The sequence below is a fragment of the Diplotaxodon limnothrissa genome, linkage group LG10, assembly GCF_057381915.1.
Source record: "Diplotaxodon limnothrissa isolate DT_005_m linkage group LG10, D_limnothrissa_male_GT1.1, whole genome shotgun sequence".
Lineage (NCBI taxonomy): Eukaryota > Metazoa > Chordata > Actinopteri > Cichliformes > Cichlidae > Diplotaxodon > Diplotaxodon limnothrissa.
In genome coordinates this window covers 29956655-29970765 of record NC_140605.1, presented here as the reverse complement: position 1 = coordinate 29970765, position 14111 = coordinate 29956655, and the positions used below count along the sequence as shown (strand labels likewise).

Below are 14111 nucleotides of genomic sequence, written 5' to 3'. Positions count from 1 at the left end.
CATCCATTGAACCATGCACTTAACTACTTACTCATTAGTGGAATTGTATAATGATTGCATTATTCTGTATAGGTTACTGTGTGTGTGTGTGTGTGTGTGTGTGTGTGTGTGTGTGTGTGTGTGTGTGCACCTTAATCCTGGGGAGGAAAGTGATGCGAGCACGTTTGTGTTCGAGGCCTCGATGCTCCTTCACTTTCACTCCGAGGTGCTTCATGTAGGTGAGAATCACATACTGCATTGTTTGCCTGCAATAAGAGACACAATGTGTAGCAGTGTAACACAGAACACGTGCTGCTGATTTTCTCATCTATGCAGCAGCTCTTAATGATCACAGTATTAATAACAGACGGACGTTCTTTCAGACAGACCATCTCTTACAAAGAAAGAAATATCCATCATATTATTGCAATAAACAAAAGAAATACCGGTGGACCAGTGGATCTATAGTATCAATTTTAAACTCCTATGTTGCCTCGTTCACAAGCTTATGTGTCTACGCCACCTGTTTGCATGTCTGCAGGGCGGACGACAGTATCTCGTCAGTCTTTTACAGCTGAGCAGTAAAAACACACGTCTTTTTCTCCCAACACTGATGACTGGTAAATGGTTTTCCAGTCATCAGTGTTGGGGGAGGGGGGGCCTACATAAAACAACAAACAACGGTTTTATAGTGTGTTGCAATGTAAAGCTGTGGTGTGATGGGTGCAGTACAAGATGTCACCACTGGGGGCAAGAGATTCCGCATTTGGGTCTCTTGCATGGTGTATCAGAGCTTTATGACTGTCTTATTCTTTCCCATGTGCAAGATTTCTTTTCCCCACCCACCCTTTATTTTTTAAGAACGTCCAACAAGATCATTCAGGGGAAGTTAATGAATGATGTTGAGCCGATGGAGACGTGGCATCAGAGGCATCAGTACAACTTTCATTTTCGAGCAATGAAATTTGCCCTGATGTCAAAATATTTGTGAGTAAAGCACCTCTATGATTAATTTTATCTTACATGTGACAGACTTATTTATTTGTTCAAAGATATAAAACTGTGCTCACACAGACTTTGTTTGAGATATTCTGTCTTAACATTTAGTCACAGATGGGACAATGATTTATAAATATCATAACAGAACAGAAACTATAAAACTTCCCGAAAATCATTCACACTGAGTATCCTGCAGCTGCCTGATGATATAAAATATAAAACTCCCTCCTCTTACCACTTCTCCTCTTCTGAGCTCTGTGATGTCAACCTGCAAAATCACACACACACACACAATCACATGATGCACGTCTGTGTGGGTGTTTTTTTTGTTTGTTTAAAAAAAAAAAAAAAAAATACAATCAGAAAGGAGCATAGGGGTTAAAAATACACATCTAGGTGTCTTTGTGGCTCAGAGACTTACAGGATATCCTCTATCTTGAAGAGGATGTGTTCAGCACAGGAGCATTCTTTCTCCAAGGCCTGCTGGTCTCTTCCTGGCTCAGAGTCCAACTTACAGAGCTCGTCTTCGGCCAGCGTCAGACCCATGCTGCGCTTCTGTCTGCACACCGAGCGCATGTACATAGAGAAATATTACTTTACACAGACATGTATCAGATATCTGCCAGGAAAATATTCAGGTTAAACATTTATTATAAGAATAAATTTAACAGCTGAATGACAGCTACCTGAAGTCTTCCAGGTTCTTGTGCAGGTCTGGTAACAGCGCGTCCTGTAACGTCTGAATGCACTGTTTACACAGGCTGTCTGGGATCAAGTCCAGCCTTCGCTTCTCTGTCACACACACACACACACACACACACACACACACACACACACACACACACACACAGAGAAAATATTCAAACCCAAAGCATCCAATTCACAAATTAAATGGAAAAAAAAAACCATTTATAATTTATTAAAGGAATCAGGTTTAAACCCTAATATGACGGGTCGCGTATGTGATACACATGTTCTTTGTTTCTGCTGTCGTAGAGCCTGTTTTCAGCCACTGCAATCGATGATATCAGAACGGTAGCCAATACTGTCAAATACCCCAAGTTATTAGAATTGATTTATTTTCTCTGAAGCTTTCAAACATATTTCATTTACGAGTGGGAGTGTGAGACTGACACACAGATTGGTGCGATGTCAGTAGTGATGAGGATGTTGTACCAGTTTCTTGTTGTGAAGAGTGAGCTGAGCGGTCGATCTACGTTCCTACCCTCACCTACAGCCACAAACTGTGGGCACAGTGAATAAATGAGTTATTTCAGGTGGGTTGGGCATCTGCATCCTGGATGCCTCCTAGGTAAGGTTATCTGGCCCAAGACACGCTGGAAAGATTACATGTCTCAGCTGTCATGGGAACACCTCTGTACCACTCTGACAAAGCTGGAGGAAGTGGATGGGGAAAAGCCAGTCTGGACGTCTCTGCTTAGACTGCTACCCCTGCGACTAACACCCAGATACAACGAATATCTTACACACTACATAAGAAATAACAGTAATAAATTGCATGATATTTATCCATATTTACCAGTCAATCATGCTCATGCTCAGTTTACCTTTTTCATTTCTCAAGGTTTCATGAATTTGCATGAAATTGGAGTTTCTTAATCTCTCTCACTCACACACAAACACTTTCCTGAAAATAATAATAATAATTTTGTGGTCTTAGTTTTTGTGTATAATAAACTCTTTGTTAAACTGCTTCAAGCATCAGTTTGCTTATTAGGCCCCAAGCAGCAGAGGTGGACAGTGTAATTCATTAAGCTTGTTGTCTTCTGACTACATCTTCTACTTCCAAACTCCGGCACAAAAAAAGTGGAGTTCAGATTTTAACTTTTCAAAGCGACATGCACAGTATGTGTGAAGTAAAATCTTTGTTTTACAAGAAAAATGTTCGCCCCCACCACCACCTAAACACCCTCCGCCCGCACAAACACATCCTCCAGCCACACACACCCATATTTGGTTTTCAAACTCCATTGAGGTTTATTTCACACCTCAATCAATTAGTAAACAAATAAGCAAATACAAGTAAACTGCAATAAATTACAGGTAGTAATAAAATAATCTCCAAACTCTTTTACGCTGTGTCCACACTTAAACGGGTATTTTTGAAAACGCAGCTGTTTCTATGCGTTCGGACCTTTCGTCCACACGTAAACGGCGTTTCGAATCACCGAAAACAGATTTTTTTTTTTAAACGCCATTTTTTGCGTTTCCGTGTGGACAAGGAATACAGAGTTCGTCACGCAGCGTCAAAGGTATGTGTCTTTTTTCACGTCACGCTGTGTGCCACGTTATTGTTTACGTGAGATGAATTGCAGAATGGCAGATAGAGACAAAATACTGTTAATCTTCAGGTTTTACACGCTTACATATACACACGCAGTTACTGTCCCTCCATTTAGAAAGGCAGAGGCGTCACGGTGTGATTATTTTATGTGTAGTTTCCTGTGTAATAATATTCAACATTGCTATCAATACATTTCTCAAAAAAATGCCTCTCTGTGCAAAAAAACATAAACAACTGTGGGATACTGTTTGTGCGTGGTTTGAACTGGGGAAACAAATCGTGGCAGGATCAGCCTGATATTATTTGGATCCCACTGTAACTTTACTGTATAAAGGGCTAACATCTCCAAAATGTCAGGAGTAGTTAGTCATTACAAGTAGTGTTTGTGAACTAAAAATCAAGAATGTGGGATACTGTTTGTCCGTGTTTGTCGAGCGCATGCTCCCGACGCAATGGAAACTAATTCTGTTACAGAGACCTACCTCGGCACTTGTGCAGGTGAAGCCAAAGGGAAGATATGCTTCACCATATTTTCTAGTCTTTGGCTTAGAATGAAGTTGGTTTGGAAACATAATTGGCGATGCTTCAGCTCCTGCTTTGCGTTTGTGTGAGAGCCTCGTCAAAAACCTGTCAATTATGCTAGCAGTGTCCAAGCCTTCTTTTTTCTTTTTTTTTCTTTTCATACCGCGCTCCCCCCTGCAATGGGGCCCCACACTTTGGGAGCCTCTGTTTTAGAGGATTCCTCTAATGCCTTACCTAGCTCAGCCGAAACGGTCTCTGGCACCGGCACTTTAAGATTCTAGATAAGACAACAGAAGGAGAGTTAAGAATCCCATCAACACAGGAACACTATTTTATTTTATTTTTTTAAAACAAAAACAGGAAAATTGTCACAAAGAACAGACACTGACTGAGAAAGAATCTAATAGACCAACTTACTGCAGTTCGATCCATGAATAGCGTGTGTAATTCAATAAAGAAGCGTCGACTTTCTTTGGAGTTGGTTTGCTTGTACATATCAGCGTAGAGGTAACACAGCTAACCATAGGGGGAAAATACAGTTAGTCCTTTCTATTAGGTTCTATTAGTCCATGTTTGCATAGCTTCTTATTTCATGAATTGCATTACTTATTCAAACCATGAACAAAATACAACATCGTGAGAAAACTGTCTCTTTAGGTCAACAGCAGTGTTCCACAGGGCTCAATCCTTGGCCCACTTTCATTTATGACAAAGTAGAACTTGGCAACCCTTTTTTAGGTCCCTGAGTTTTATATTCATACATGATACTGAGACTGCTTTACACACTAAATTATGTTCATATTGAACTCGTATAATCAAAGAAATGGTTTATCTTATATTACATTAGTCTGCAAGATTTTCCTTCTTGCCAATAGTTTCACAGCTCAATAGTTAACACATTTCTGCAAGGTTTATTACTTTTCTATAATGTCTGTGTAAACTGCATTCACATGTTTTATGCTTTTAAGACATAAAACAACAAAAGCATTCTTCTACCAAGTGTTGCCTCTTTATACTGCTAAATAGCCAGCTCCATTGTTGTCGATAAACTTTGAAAAACACATTAATGAGCCACACTGTTGCACTGTGTGACATGTTCCTTTGTTATGATGAAAAAGGCTCTTTGTAGTTTATTTTTAGTCAGTTCACTTTCCTGCTTCTGTAAAGACTCACGATAGGACTGAATGTGTATTTATCATACCAACAGTCCATGGTTACAGTTGTTTTTAAGATTTACATCTTCAGTAGGAGCGGCTGGGGTTGTGATCACCAATGTTTTGTCACAGATGCTAGGCCCATTTTATATATAGTTTATATATAGAGTATGTGGTTGTGAATCATGAACGCAGTGTGAAAATAGAAAATGACTAAGAACAAGTCCACGGAAAGTTTGGTAAAATGAAGTTTAAATACAATTAAAATTCCTTGCTACTACTTTAGGAAACAGTATACGCATATGCTTGCTATATACTTATGTATGCTTTTAATTTTCAGCCTGCAGTGGCCTCATATTGGTATCAAATGATGATACCAATGGATTCAGACGATACTGGCAGCAAAGGCATTACCACACACTGATTTGTACTGTGTTTGTGGCTATACCAGAGGAGCAGGGTCAAACTGTGAGACCACATGGTGGAGGAAAACTGCGAGGTGTGCCGGCCGAGACTTCAGCGACTCAATACTCTGGAAACAGGTACACTCGCCATTGATCTGAGGAAAAGCATCCATTTATTAGATCGGATGATGATCATGTGACCCAAAAATCAGAGACATTTAGCCAGATACCTGTTCTTGTGATGATTCAAAGTAGTCGTCTTCTGCTCCAATAATCTGAGGGTTTACGAGGTAAGGAGGGCTACCCGCACTGCACTGGGTATTGGGGTGCTGTGTGATATAATTGAGGTGCAGGGTCAAACAAAGAGGTTCACATGACAAAGGAATAATTTCTTCTTCATATGTAGGAACCCTAACCTTAAGTTTAACCCAAGAAATATTTTTAACACTTTCCCCTTGGACAACTTATAGGGGTAACCTTTGTCTCTCTTTTCTCAACTGACTGGTTTTTATTTCAGGCATGCTTCCAAAACCAAATGACTGGCTTTTCCTCCCTCCTGTTCTATGTCCTTACTGTTGCTCTTGACCTCTTGCCAGGAATCCATTTACCAGAGCATTTAGTTATCTATTGTTTTTTATTTTTTTCCTGCTGATAAGGAGTTAGGGTTGAGACTTGTTTTTAAGCAATTAGTGATTAAATTTTTTTCTAATATTCTTTGATTCACTGTTTTGCCCTTAGCTCACCCTAAAATTCTATTTAACCTTCTTTCTGTTTTTCCCTTCCCCTGTTTCTCTCTGAACCAACTTTACGTTGTAAAATTGAAAATAAAATGTGTTCAAGGATAATTCTTTTTTAAGTACTGCAAACGTCCTCCATTAAGTTACCCAAATTGCATGGCACTTTTGCAGTTTCGAGCCCAAAGAGCAAGCACATTAGCAACCCTCTCAGTTGAACTGACAAAGAGCATGAACATCTAGAACTTCAGCTGGTGGAGACAGAGATCAAAGTAGCGCTTCCTAGGGTAAATCCACTTCAGTAGAGTCATTTCACTGGGTCTCTGGAAGCAACAACCCCTGAGGCTGAAATAAAGCTCATGTAGAAATAACCTGCATTTGTGGTTGCCTCCTAAAGCAAGTCAGTCAAGTGTTAATAGGGCAAACTTAATAGCATTAAAAACATGACTATAGATGGGTGGAAAAGCAATTTGGTCACAATGAAGAGCTGTCCCTTGTGTATCAACCATATGCTGGGTGACTCCTTTAAATCACTGGTTTAGATTTTGCTTCAAGTTTGGGCATGGCTGCTTTGATTGAAAGGTATGCTAACAAAGATGCTGGTAGCAGAAAGCTACTTTAGCAGAAAGCTACTTTAGCTAGCTTTCTGCTAGCACCTGTTAGCAATGAACTGAAACTCACAGCCATGTTTGTGCTCTTGGTGCCTTTTTTAACACATTATTGGAATCATCTAACATATAATATAATATAATATAATATAATATGTTAGATCCATCCATCCATTCGCTTCCGCTTATCCTTTTCAGGGTCGCGGGGGGCGCTGGAGCCTATCCTAGCTGTCATAGGGCGAGAGGCGGGGTACACCCTGGACAGGTCGCCAGTCTGTCGCAGGGCTAACACACAGGGACAGACAACCATTCACTCCTGCATTCACACCTATGGGCAATTTGGATTAACCAATTAACCCATCCCCACTAACTGCATGCCTTTGGATGGTGGGAGGAAGCCGGAGTACCCGGAGGGAACCCACGCAAACACGGGGAGAACATGCAAACTCCACACAGAAAGACCCGGGAATTGAATTGAACTCAGGACCTTCTTGCTGTGCAGCAACAGTGCTAACCACTATATTATATTTGGGCTTTCTCTGTGATGCAAAGCATCCAAGAAGTTTGTGCTTCAGTTAGTATGAGTGTACCCTTTGTCTGTGCAACTTGCTAACCAAGCTTACAAGCACTCCAGACTTTAGTGTAAATATGGCCATTTGTGGCTGTAAATGACCATACACCTGCCAAGGTTCCAACATGGCAGCTGAGGAAAAAGGGGATGCGAGTCTCTGCATTATACTCCTACACTTTCAACTCATGCAGTTCGCTAACCAAACATGCAAGGCATTGCTAATAACACTGATAGAATATTGTGATGATGGAGAAATAACTTCTGGCTCTTCTGGCTAATTTATGGGAGGGGCCTATTGTCATTGCTTGTCTAGTTTTATTCATGTGAAATTAAACATGTTTAATGTCAAATTTACACCAAATCAAATTTGCGTGTGCATCTTACTGTGTCAGCGGCATCCTCAGCCTCTGGCGATGTGCAGATGTTGAGGCCATCCCGCCGACTAATGTCTGGGCTCTGACAGGGAGTCCCTCTGTAGCCCACAGTGTCAAAGAGGGGGCTGCTGTGAACCTAATGCAGACACAGATGCATGCACATTAACACACACGACACACAAAACACTTAAACCAAATTGATTGTTTAGTCTGGTGCTGAATACTGGGAAATTCCTGAGAGTGGAAAGCACTACTTAATTCCTATTTTTAGAAGCTGTGATAAAAAGACTGTTATTACAAAGGAGTCTGTGTAAGCAGCAAGGCTTTGTGATGTGTTTAACATTAGATGGTGGTTACTGCTACAATAGATTATTAACAAAAATCCTTGCTCAGCAGCAGCAGCTCAAAAACTCAGAGGTAAAAATGAAAAGTGTGACTTTAATTCTTTTTTTTTTTAAATCTATAAGTGGTCAGAAAATACCTGAAGTGTTGATTTAACTTTACAGCCGAGAAAAGAGGGCTCTTATAATATATAAAATCTTAATGTTCAGTCAAGTTTATCAACTAACTTTTATCATATTTTATCAGCTTTAACATTTAAAGTAATGACAGAATAAAACTGAAAAAACTGTTCAAAAGCCGAACCGAGAACACCTCTGACATCTGTTTATCGACTCATACATGACCAGCCTACATCGTCATTACCAACTGGCACCATATTAAATGCTCTGATGTGTCGGTGTACTCACTGAGTTGTTATTGATCAGGGGGCCATTGTCACACGGTGTGGGTGAGGTCTGTTCCTTCGGAGGAGACCCACCGTCTCCATCCTCATTCTCACCATTCCAGGAAGCCGTGGCTGCTTCCTGAAATTCAGACAAACATATACATACATGTATATATATTCCTTTATTGGATCATGACACCACCTTTTGTTTTTTGTTTGTTTAATTTTGCCTCTCCACACCACCTCAGGAGATTTAAAAAAAAAAAAAAAAATCAAACAATCAAGACATGATTAAAGTACAAACATTCACTGATAAATTCGAGGGGTTTTGACAAATGTATTGCATTAACTGTTTAGAAATTACAGCCATTTTTATACACAGTCCCCCATTTTCAGAGGCTCAGAAGCAATTGGACAACTGATTGACAAGCAGTTTCATGTTCTTTTATTCAGTGACAAATTAAGCTGAACTTGCATTTTACAGCTGCTTGGTGGAAGATGCCGATGCAAGCAAAGGAGGCTGAAAACCCAAAATAAACCTATCAAAGAGACAGAAAACCTGCCAGATCAGCATTCTGGTACATTCTTAAAAAGAAGGAATGTACTGGCAGCAGCAACAGAAAAAAAAATCCCCTCACATCTAACCAAGTCCAGAACACTCTCAAGGAGGAGGCAGACATATCATTGTTAAAGTCTACAATCAAGAGATGGCTTCATGAGTGTAAACACGCAGGGCTTATAACAAAGTGCAATCCGCTGTTTATACTCAAGAACAGGAAGGCCAGATTAGACTTTTCCAGAGAACATTTCAAATAGCCTGCACAGATCTGGGAAAAAAATATTGGGACAAATGAAAGCAAGATAACCCAGAACGATGGGAAGAGAAGAACATGGAGAAAGAGATCTAAAGTATATCACATTAACAGTGAAACACGGCGGAGGAGGCGTTATGGCATGGGCTCGTATGGCTGCCATTGAAACCAGACTGCTAGTGTTTCTTGATGATGTGACTTCTGATAGAAGCAGCAGGATGAATTCTGCTGTGTATGCGGCTGTACTCTCTGCTCAAATTCAGCCAAATGCTACAAAACTGATTGGACAGAACTTCACATTTTAAATGGATAATGAGCCAACGCAAACTGCTAATGCAATCCAAGAGTTTCTCAAGCAAAGAAAGGGATATTCTTCAAAGGCCAAGTTAGTCACATGCCCTCAACCCAACAGACCATGCAGAAAACTGAAGGCACAGAGACCCACAAACAAGCAGAAACTGAAGGTGGCTGCAATAAAGACCTACCAGAGTAGCACTGAGGAGGACACACAGCATTTTGTGATGTCCATGGGTTAAAGCTGGAAATTTGCACTTCAATCACATTTTGATCATTTGATTGAAAAGTCACTTTGGTGGTATACAAGGGCAAAACTGCAGGAAACATGTCATTGTCCACATACATATGGAACTGTATGCATGAATTCATTCAGACTGTTATCAGTTACAAATGATTAAGATCATACAGACTAAAGATCATCTAGTGACCCTGGACCTCCAACTAGTCACGGAATATCATGGTTGCAAAATTCTTTTATAATTTTTCCAGAGTTTTTTAGATGTGGATGGATTTTACGACCACAACCTTCTGACAGTAGGATTATGGGAAGTTGATGCTTGGAAATCTTAAGTGCAATGGTTGGTTACATACTGGTCTTTTATAAGGAAAATTGAACCATTTCATTTGGTTTTATTAACCAGAAGTATGACTAAAATGAGATTACTTATATTTAAATTGAACTAGACACAAAATCTGACAGGGGAAAATGTGACTTAAACATAATAATTGGGCACGTAATCCTGTCGAAGTTTGAGCATTTGAGTAAATAACTTCCAAATTGAAAGCCGAAAGTCCAGAGTTTCAACAATCCCTAAATCGTATGCACATTGCAGAAAAAGTTTGACTCGTTCGATGTTACGCGGTGGACACACTGCTGACATCCTGCAGCAGTTTCAGTAAAAAGTTGGTTGAAATGGACCGGAACGATGAGGCTAATTAAAAATAATGAGCTGCATGGGTTGTACCAGCCAGATAAGCTTATCACGAACCCTGTCACAGTTAAAAATAACATTGTGTCAGAGGACTGAGGTTTCACTTCACCGCTGTAGCAGAAGGAGGCATTAATCTGAGTATAAAGCTCCTTCATTCAAATTTTTTTTTAAATTCACCATGTATTATAATTACTTTAAATAATAACAAATTACATTATTCTTATTATCTTTTTGAGTACGTGTGTTATTTCATTACATATTTTTGTTCTGGTAATAATTTAAACTGAACAACCTCTGGAGGATCATTTGTGCCAAGTTACTCATTCAGAATGTAAGTAAGTGCACTTAAAAACAACTTTAAAGCCTGATGGATCGATCTAGCGGCTGGAACATTACGTTCACTTGTCAAGGCCCATAAAATGTTTACAGTGACCATATTGGGTGATACTTTATTGCAGAACAAAGCTAATTTTCCTCTAGCGGTACTGTGGTTTTTCCATCATCTGATACAGTTTACTAAAGTCCCGCCCGCCTTCAACGAGACCTGCAATAACAGGTTAACGGTGATTTCATTAGTAAAATAGCAGCTGAGTTTTTTTGCTGTGTGTGTTTATGTCTCAAAAATATATACAGTGTTGTTCACTTATTGTGCTAATGGAAGTTTATACACCCTCTTAGACATACTTGCAGAAATCCTCGCTTTTGCATTCATCCACACTTTAAATGTGACGCTGCTTACACAGCTTACAACAGGATTCTCCTCTTTCTTACCCCATCAGACAGAGAGGAGGATGTGGTGTTGTCCTGAGGGCTACAGGGTGTGCTGCTGGTCAAGAAGCTGCCTTGCTCCCCACCTGACAGTGCAGGTGAGTGGGGTGCTGAGAGAGTGTCTCCTCCTTCCTTGTTCCCTTCCTTCTCCTCTTCCAGGGGGATCTGAGGAAGCCCTGGAGGCCTCCCCAGCACTGTCAGGGCTACATAGGAGCCCGCTGCCAGAGAGGAGTCATGGGAAAGGAATGAAGGGAGGGTGAAGGGAGGGGAGAATATAAAAGCCATCAGAACCAGCTTAGACAACCCAATGTGTCAGACCGTTAGAGGAACAATAAGCAATCTGCAGAGCAAGTATGCTTATATGTTATGTCATGAGATAATGTGCTGTTTGAACTGCTAACTGTAGCACTTATGCTGCAATAACTTATAAAGGCAGTGTTTTGACTTTGAGTCTATATATAATAATACAATGTTAGCTGACACGTCTCATCTTTTCTGATAAGTCACTTAAGATCTTTTTGCTCAAATGTAGTTTAGGATTAAAACAACTCAACTAATGTTTATGTTGACTTAATAATATCTTCTTAATGAGCCTTGTAAATCACAAACAACACAACAGATGTGATACAGCAAACTAAGGATGTAAATAATTAGAGCATACTCACATCTTATCAACTTTACAACCTCTAAGTGGTTTGAATGTGTAACTAAGGTCCCGTTGACCTGTCCAAAGACAAAAAGCATTAGCAAAGAATTTCTACAACTGACCAACATATGTTCCTTAAAGCCTAAAACCCACAATTATACTGTTTTGTTTATTTCATTCGTGGTAGTCACTGTTTCTATGTGGCATCATTCTGTTTTTCTGTTATTCTAAACAAACCCCATGACAACATCAAAATTATCCGTGGACATCAGTCCATCTCACTGACTTCACTGTGCTTTTAGTGGCTCATTTGTTATTTCTGAACATGTTTAAAAAGAGCCACAAGAAATGTATGCATGCATTCATAACAGGGAAGAAGCTTTGTGACACAAAGCTGAAGTGGCTGAAAAACATTTGGTTAGCTGATCACTTTATTATTAATTCTGTTGCTTTTATAGTACTTTTTCAGGCATTTTATAGCCTTTATTTTGATAGACCAGTAAAAATCAGATGGGAAAGTATGGAGAAAGCATGGAGAAAGCATGTGAGCTGTTGTGAGACCCTGTTTTTATAATATTTCTAAGAAAAGTAAAAACACAAACAGCTGGGATGGAAGAAAATGGATAGAGATAAAGCAGGACTTACAACATGAACAGGTCACACTGTGAACTGCATGTTGGTTTTCTGATATTTTATTACAGTGCAAATAATCTATAGATTCTTTTTAACTTTCTAAAGTCATCAGTCCAGTCATTACCACGTCTCATTGTGATTGCCCAGCTGTGCAGAGGCGAAAGAGTGATGAAGCATGAAACTGTTCTGTGTAGCTCTCATTTGTCTATTGTTTGAAAATCGAGCACAGCATCAGTTCAGGAAGGTACAAAGTGAAATCCAGCCACAAACAGCAGCTCAGCTGATCTAAATGCCAGCCCACCTCACCTAATGGCTCAACTGACACCCTTATACGCATCAAATTAGCAAATCACGTAGGGAGCGCCATTTAAGCTACTTTATCTTTCCTAATAACCCCTGGAGAACATAAAAATCCCTTTGGGGTTGCATCATGAAGGGCATCTGGTGTAAAAATCCGCCAAATCAAGCATGTGGAGCTAGAAACTGTGGCAACCCTCAGTGAACAAGGCAGCAGCCTGTCCAACAATTGCTGCACATCTGCAAGCCTTTGTGCAACCCACCTCCATCACAGCTTCCCTTCTGATGCTGTTCCTGATTTTTCTTTCCTTTTGGGTCATCTTGCGGCTGCTCTTACTGCCTCCATCATTCCAATAAATGCACATCACCGCTTACGGAACTATCCATCTCCTTTTTTAGTCCTAACTAAACTACTTGTGGCGCGTTTTAAATTGCACACTATCAATGTCTCCTTGAGAAAACATTGAAAATGTTTGTGCCAAAGTCAAGAAACAGTAGGACAAAAACATCCTGCATTCAACTTACTACACAGTCCTAATCCCTTTGTCATTATCTGTGAGGTTTACTGTACAGATACTACATTGGAACAGAAGTACCACTCTGAAAACATGCCTGATACCCATCCCATTGTGTACAATAAATACAGATTTCCTAAGAAATAAGAACTGGATTTGAATCTTTATTTTGGGGAACTAAATAAAAAAAAAGTTTTAAAACAAAGGAAAAATTGGTGCTAATGTGCTCTTGTATTTTAGACTCATTAAGGTTCATTTGCTGATCCCAGAGGCAAGAAGAAAATAAATGAGGAAGCTAACCTTAATGATCCTATCGCCTGTCTGCACACCAGCTCGCATTGCAGCTCCATCTATAATGCAAAAGACAGGAGAGGGTCAGAAGTAGTGTGTGTGTGTGTGTGTGTGTGTGTGTGTGTGTGTGTGTGTGTGTGTGTGTGTGTGTGTAAGAAGTAAGAAAGAGAGAGAGTCTTACCATCTTTGACCAGCTGCACAAACACAGGGTTGTCTCCACTTACTGTCAGCCCAAAGCCATTTTCATCTCTCTGGATTATCACACAGCGCTGGACCAGACCTGTCTCACACACACACACACACACACACACACACACACACACACGGTACCCAAAGCGGTAAAAAACCAAAAACAAACTGTGGACGACTTTGTTTTGTGGCATTTTGTTTGCGTTACAAAGATGAAAGCGTCACACTGCTGTTGTTGTTGGATGTGGTTGATATCAACATTACAAAATTACTGAGAGCAGTAATATATGAAGTTTAATCTCATTCTTTTGCACTATAAACCTCGATCCGGTACTGCGGGGGAGAAAAAAAAAG

The 14111-nt window shown here is 40.0% G+C and overlaps 1 protein-coding gene across 1 annotated transcript in view; it reads right to left on the bottom strand.

The window, feature by feature from the left end:
* Nucleotides 1-14111, bottom strand: part of arhgef12b (Rho guanine nucleotide exchange factor (GEF) 12b) — a 46561-nt gene that overhangs the window by 13328 nt on the left and 19122 nt on the right. Inside the window, exons 3-16 of the mRNA XM_085364701.1 lie at nt 13750-13848; nt 13578-13627; nt 11852-11909; nt 11190-11404; nt 8400-8516; nt 7661-7786; nt 5594-5692; nt 5408-5518; nt 4223-4321; nt 4040-4082; nt 1665-1770; nt 1400-1537; nt 1214-1246; nt 131-245 (exon numbers count right to left, since the gene is read on the bottom strand). Coding sequence (XP_085220827.1) covers nt 131-245; nt 1214-1246; nt 1400-1537; nt 1665-1770; nt 4040-4082; nt 4223-4321; nt 5408-5518; nt 5594-5692; nt 7661-7786; nt 8400-8516; nt 11190-11404; nt 11852-11909; nt 13578-13627; nt 13750-13848 — 1409 coding nt within the window. The remainder of the gene's footprint in view (nt 1-130; nt 246-1213; nt 1247-1399; nt 1538-1664; nt 1771-4039; nt 4083-4222; nt 4322-5407; nt 5519-5593; nt 5693-7660; nt 7787-8399; nt 8517-11189; nt 11405-11851; nt 11910-13577; nt 13628-13749; nt 13849-14111) is intronic.